Source organism: Chiloscyllium plagiosum, chromosome 2, assembly GCF_004010195.1.
Source record: "Chiloscyllium plagiosum isolate BGI_BamShark_2017 chromosome 2, ASM401019v2, whole genome shotgun sequence".
Classification (NCBI taxonomy): domain Eukaryota; kingdom Metazoa; phylum Chordata; class Chondrichthyes; order Orectolobiformes; family Hemiscylliidae; genus Chiloscyllium; species Chiloscyllium plagiosum.
The window spans coordinates 142,301,838-142,309,029 of record NC_057711.1 but is presented as its reverse complement, the minus strand read 5'-3'; the positions used below and the strand labels follow the sequence as shown (position 1 = coordinate 142,309,029).

The 7,192-nt window shown below is 37.6% G+C and overlaps 1 protein-coding gene across 2 annotated transcripts in view; it reads right to left on the bottom strand.

The window, feature by feature from the left end:
* Positions 1-2,020: 2,020 nt before the first annotated feature.
* tnksa (tankyrase, TRF1-interacting ankyrin-related ADP-ribose polymerase a) overlaps positions 2,021-7,192 on the bottom strand; it is a 150,924-nt gene continuing 145,752 nt past the window's right edge. For both annotated transcript variants that reach the window (XM_043719972.1, XM_043719981.1), the window contains one exon: positions 2,021-6,697. In XM_043719972.1, the coding sequence (XP_043575907.1) occupies positions 6,611-6,697 (87 nt within the window). In that variant the 3' untranslated portion in view covers positions 2,021-6,610. The remainder of the gene's footprint in view (positions 6,698-7,192) is intronic.

Sequence of the window (7,192 nt, the reverse complement as noted above, 5' to 3'; positions counted from 1 at the left end):
GGGGTAGATCATTTAGGACAGAGATGAGGAGAAACTTGTTCACCCAGAGAGTGGTGGCTGTGTGGGATGCTCTGCCCCAGAGGGCAGTGGAGGCCCAGTCTCTGGATTCATTTAAGAAAGAGTTGGATAGAGCTCTCGAGGATAGTGGAATCAAGGGTTATGGAGATAAGGCAGGAACAGGATACTGATTAAGGATGATCAGCCATGATCATATTGAATGGTGGTACAGGCTCAAAGGGCAGAATAGCCTACTCCTGCACCTATTGTCTATTGACTTATACACTTAATGTTAAGGTCCTGGGGAGTGTTGCTGAACAAAGAGACTTCAGGGGTACAGGTTCATAGTTCCTCAAAAGTGGAGTCGCAGGTAGATAGGGTGGTGAAGGAGGGCATTTGGTACACTTGCCTTTTGTGGCCAGTGCATTGAGTATAGATGTTGAAAGGTCACATTGCAGCTGTATATTGGTTAGGCCACTTTTGGAATACTGCATTCAATTCTGGTCTTCCCGCTATAGGAAAGATGTTGTGAATCTTGAAAGGGTCCAGAAAAGCTTTGAGGATGTGGCCAGGGTTGTAGGGTTTGACCTATAGGGAGAGGCTGAATAGGCTGGGGTTATTTTCCCTGGAGTTTATAAACTCACAAAACAGCCTGGAGAGAGGGAATAGTCAAGGTCTTTTTCCAAAGGTAGGGGAGTCAAAAACTAAACAGTTTAAGGTAAGAGGGTAAAGAATTGAAAGGGACCAAAGGGGCAACTTATTCACGCAGAGGATGGTGTATGTATAAATGAACTGCCAGAGGTGGAGGATAGTACAATTACAACATTTAAAAGGCATCTGGATGGTTACATGAATAGGAAGGGTTTAGAGGGATATGGGCCAAGTGCTGGCAAATGGAACTAAATTGGTTTACGATATCTTGTCAGCATGGGCGAGTTGGACTGAAGGGGCTGTTTCTACATTGTGCATCTCTATGACTTGAGACTTACAAGCCCCTCCTGTTGTCCTTCCTCAATAGGGTGTCTAACACTCCCAATACCCCTCTGTTGGGCAATCAAATTGTAGGTAGTTTATTTCGACAAGTGTCTACCTTTTCTTATAGCTCAGTCATTGTCTCAGATATCCTCCACTACTCTTATCGCCTGATACACTTGCTCCTCCTTGTACCCTTCCCTGCAATGATACTATTTCAACATGTTTATAAGAACGACGAGCAGGAGTAGGCCGTCTGCCCCTCGAGCCTGCTTCGCCATTCAATAAGATCATGGCTGATCTTCTCGTAGCCTCATCTCCACTTACCCCCCCTCTCTCATTGTTCAAAAAGATATCTATCTTAGCTTTAAACACATTTATGAAATAATGTCAACTGCTTCACTGGGCAGGGAATTCCACAGATTCACAACTCTCTGGGTGAAGAAGTTCCTTCTCAATTCTGTCCTAAATCTGCTCCCACTAGGTTAGGATACCCCGTCGCATGGACGAGTTGGACCGAAGGGTCTCGTTCTGTGCTGCACATCCCTACGACTGAATAACTCATCCTAATTTGCATATGTTGCAGTGAACCGTTCCATCAAAATTAAGGTGTTCAGGCTCCCACAGCTCAGAAAAACATCATAATTCTGGGAACAGCAGAGTAGTAGAAATAAAATATTCACAATTTAATAATGTATGGAAATTTAGTCTAGCACGGTAGAACTTTCAGTACAATTGAAGCACAGTTTCCTATATGGTAACATTTTGTTTGTTCTCACTGGCTTGTTTTTGACCCTAACTAATCAGTGTAAAACATATACAAGGTAATTGTTCAAACTAGTTTTATTTAAAATCATATCTTTTTGAAGCCAAACATAACTCCCTCCAGAAAATTCAGCACCTGAAATATACAGAAATCATGTGCATATATTCTGTGGAAAGAAGGTTTAGTTTCAAGTTTAAAACTTTCACTGGCATTCAGAACAGAGTATAAGGTACTGGATGTCAGCACAAATAGTAGGAAACAAATCTCAGACAGTAACAAATGTCGTTAAGTTGGCATCACTGCAGTTTATTAACAGTTACTTCAGTACCACACACATCACAATCCAGCACATCTTTACAAGTCAAATCTTCCACACAGCTGTACATTCTGAAATCTAAGAATAATCAGAGACTTAAATGAAAGGATAGGGGGAAAAAAAACAAATTTCTAATTAAAATAAAAGAGTTATTTATATCAGAATGGTTTATATCTCTCCCTTCCTTCTTGTTGGTGTAAACATATTCACATTCCCAACATTATTTTCATTGATATTACTACCAATACATTTACAAACTAAAATACATATGTACAGTCTCCATTGTTTATACGTACAATTTCAAGCCACTGGAAAATTAAATGGCATCTATATTAAATTACTTAACACCCATTTCAAGTGTTCTCCTGCAAAAACATTAGCACCTTGTATTGACAAAATGTGCATATTAAAAATACCATAATTACAAAGTAAAATACAAAACAGAAGGTCACTTGATTCATCAAGTACAATACATAATACATTCCATAACATATACTGAAAATGGTAATCTAGGGCAAATTGTAAGACAAAATACAGCTCACTCAGAAGGAGGAGGAAGCTTGAATAATCTAAACCAACGAATGCATTGATTCTTTAATAAGGAAGGCAGTTAACCTGGTGAATTCTGTTATGGATTGAAATTGGTCTTTATTTCTTGAATTCTACTTCATATGTTATTTAAATGACAAAGATAGTAATTTACCAAATGAACTGATTCATTAAGAATTCAGTAGTATGTGTTTGGGAGAATCCTATCTAGATATCATTGACAGTCTACGCATGGAACAGTCAGCAATATTTTACAGGCTGTACAGAAACACATCTGTTTAAAAATCACAAATACCTCATGCTAACAATTTGGAAGTGTGGATGCATTTGATAGGAGGCTGTCATATTCAACAGTATCAGGAATAAACTACCGAAAAGTCTGTTTTAAGGAGGATTTGTCAGGTGAAACATACACTGCTTTTCTCCTTCAAAAATGTTTTACTTCTAAACAGGGGTTTCTATTGATGCAGCCCTGTTTCTCAGCCAGCAGATGGTAAAACTGCATTATCAGTAATGATCTGTGCAACTGTCTTGTATATAACACCATCTGCTGTCCATTCATCACTTATTCCTTAAAGGCAAGCAAAAAAGTTGCTACATTTGCAATCTCAATATGCCAAACCACTAAATAAAACATGCTAATATAACTCAAATTGCTCTAAAACATGATTATCTGTGCAAAATATAAAATTAATTGATACACGAATGTAGCATTAATGTGAATTGTTAAATATACTAGTAAAACTAATGTGCAAACAAGGTCATCATATCAAAGCTTTACTGCAGTGATGTTAATGATAAAAACTACCACAAGGCAATTATCATTCTCTGGGGAATGTAAGCAGACTCTGTTTAAAAAATAAAGCTTTAACACACCTTCAGTCATGCTGCAAGCAAGCTTTTCAAAATGATTACACCTTTTGATGCAGTTTAGCAATGAGATTTTGAAACAATTAATGTAGGTTCGATCCCAAAACGGTTGTTGTCCAATAAGCAGGCCAAATTGTGGAACCAAAGTTAGGCACACATTCTGAGAAAATAAAATTGGAGGAGACTGCTGGAAAAATTCAAGGACAAAATTCAAGTGCAGCATTTGTATGGAACTTTGCACTTGCAAGCTAATGTCATTTTCAAAATACTTTCACTTTCCAACTCCAATCTACTTGTATATTCAAAAATTGATTACTGAACAATAGATACTCGGTTGTGAAATGGGCAAAGATGCACCTAACAGTACTATGCTTCCTGTTATATTCACTTTATTGCAAAGTATATTTTAAAAAAGCATGGATCAAGGAGTGAAGGCTCCCATAAGTAAAAATAAAAAAACAAGAACCCTTTCAAGATCGCGTAGCTGCAACATTTTGTTCACAAATAAGCACACATTCTTGCAATAGCCAAGTACAATGAAACTGTAACTTGACCACATTTTCAAAGTTGAATCATTCCAGAACACAGACATTACCTTGCAGTGTGATGGTACATTAACACGAATCCTAATTCCTGAAGCAAGTGCAGATCAATCATTTCAGTTTAGTGTGAACGTTCGTGATGTGCTAACACATTAGAATTGATCTATCAGTATATGTCATTAGATTGTTGATTTTTAAAAATAAGCTACTAAACTAATGGTTTTGCAGATCATCACTGTCTAAAATTCAGGTGACTCAAAGATGGATTTGCTACAAGTTTATGTTGAACAATAATTATGAAGGATTCTTGTAGTAATATTTTTCAAATGCATTTTGCATCAGGTCAAGTCACTCTATGCCTCTCCACCAAGCCAACTATAGAAACTGAAACAATCAACTTTACACAACATTGCAACTGGACAGAGCTACAGATCATCAATTATACTACAGCTCCCAAGATGTGGAATGTATGTCACCAGCACACAATTAAACATAAAAGAAAAAAAGTGATGCCATTTACAAAGAACTGTCAACAGAATGTGATTAAGACAATTACTTACTGGTAACACATGGCAAATAAAATCCATTTCTTCTGCAATATGATGTCACTTCACATCACATCAGATGCAAGTAATTCAAACTGATTAACAAAATCACACTACTTGGATTAGACGCTGAATATGAACAGCAAAATATAACAGACAGCAGCTGGTGAGGGTCTGTAAAGCAAGACACACTAAAGGGAACAAAGACCAAGAGTCTAGGTAATAAAACACGGTAACAACTTTCAAGCGAACCAAAACAACAAGAATTACTATGTACTACAAATAGCTAACACAGTGCGTTAGAAGTGTAAGTGGACTCTGGATCCTGAAATGAACAGCTAGGGATGGATGCATAAATCTGAAATTCTTCTCTACGGTTCTCAATCCCCCCCCCCCCCACCCCCCTATAAAAAAACACCCAATATCTGATCAGTTCCTTCTGAACAGGTCCATAATGCAGTGGGATATTAAATCTAATTGAGTACACAGGTAAGCTGTCAGTCAGAATCCAAATGTGGATACTATGACTGGATCTGCTAATGCATATTTCGTGTCAGGGATAATTTGCACACTCAAGAAAACAGTAATCATTTAAATAAAAATTATATATTATACAACTTTTAGCTTGACTTTAGAACTGAATAAGTTCCATTATGCCAAAGTGTCACAATTATTCTGTTATGACTTTATAATAGCTTTAGAACTAGACAAATTTCAGCATAGTTCTTAAACATGAATTCAATTTTGGATGAATATTCTGAAAAATGCTAGAACGTTGTAGTTCAAAATTTCAATTTAATGACTGGACCCCAAGGCCATCCATAAACTCTCTCTGATTTCATACTTGTGGGTATTGTCATCTGAATCAAAATCCCAGTGTAAATTATAGGTTTGTTCCACACAATGATCCATAACCATATTTGTAAGCCAGAGTTGCATGGTTCAGCAAGCTTTGTAAAGGGAGTTACACTTTGCCATTTCTAAGTATCCAACACTCCTCAACTAGGTTGCATAAGAAAACTTCAAGCTGGCTTTTGTCCACATCACCATATCAATGAGCACTAGCAACCATAACGAAAAGCATCAATCCATATCTGTTTGAAATTTATTTCATTTTGTCTACACAGCACAGCCAATGTTAGTGCCTGGATAATACCAGTTAGCTGCCAAGAACTTTACTTCATACCCAACACACAACCATTAACCACATCTTTAAAAAGCTACAAAACATTTATATTTATATTCTTGTGTAAACTATACACAAATGTCAAAAATTAAATTCCGGTCATGTGAAAGTGTAAAACTTCAGTGGATAATGAAAACCATCAGAACTAATGGAATAAGGTGGGAAAACCTAACTGATATTGTAAGATGCTACGTCCATGCAAATTACTTGCCTTGTAAGAATGTATGACTTAGATGCTCATTTGCATGTTGATTACACATCGTCGTGAGCTATTGAGTTTTGCATCACCTATCTTAACTGAAACTGCAGTATCACCAGTTTACAGAATGTTTAATAATTGCCCCACTTTAAGCAACTGGAGTCTATTGTACAGACTACCTTTTTGCCTTTTTTGTTGGGGTATACAACCACTGCAGTTTTTGTTAGATACACTGATTAGCTTAAAAGAGACAGTTCAATGCCAATGTTGGTTATGACAAACTCTTCCAAGATTGGAATTACCACCGGAGGTAACTACAGCGATCAAGGTTGTTTAGCCATTCAACAAAGTTCCCATCCAACAGCACTTTAGCAACTCCAGTACATTTGTAAAATGAGCTGCGAGGGAGAAAAGGTGCAAAAAGTAAATCCAATGTAGACCAAAGCTAATAAGAAGCATTCTTTCAGAGGAAAGGACAGTTTATAACACACAGCTATGGGATCTGATGGTGAAATCAACATTGTTTTTGAGGGGAAGAATCATAAACTGAAACACCAGTTTTATTGTAAAAGTTTCTCTCAAATAAATATTGTAACAGTCACATAGAAAGGCATTCTTCTCACAAGCCTTAGGTCCAAGTTCACTTTGGTGCCAAGGTTTGACTTGAACTATGACTTCTGTTCACTTGTTGTTATCTGCTGTGATGGACTTTCTGGCTTCAAGATCTGGTACGTGATGAGGTATTCTGGATATGCCTGCATGAAGATGTGCAATAGTTAAAATGGCTAAATTACTAAGGACAATTAGACAGGATATTATTCCAACAGCAACTTAAAACCTGACATTTGATTAGTGCATTTCTCAAAGAGTCCTGTCAAATCTGCCAGAAACCACCACTATAATAAATACCTACCTGCTAGAATAAGGAACTCTTTCCTGAGGCTGGGTTACATCCCCAAAAGTTGCATTACTCTACTTCTGCCCAGGAACCTATCTATCACAACAAAAGTGTGCAGGTACAATTACCTAGGAGAAAGTGAGGACTGCAGATGCTGGAGATCAGAGCTGAAAATGTGTTGCTGGAAAAGCGCAGCAGGTCAGGCAGCATCCAAGGAACAGAAGAATCGACGTTTCGCATAAGCCCTTCTTCCTGAAGAAGGGCTTATGCCCGAAACGTCGATTCTCCTGTTCCTTGGATGCTGCCTGACCTGCTGCGCTTTTCCAGCAACACATTTTCAGGTACAATTACC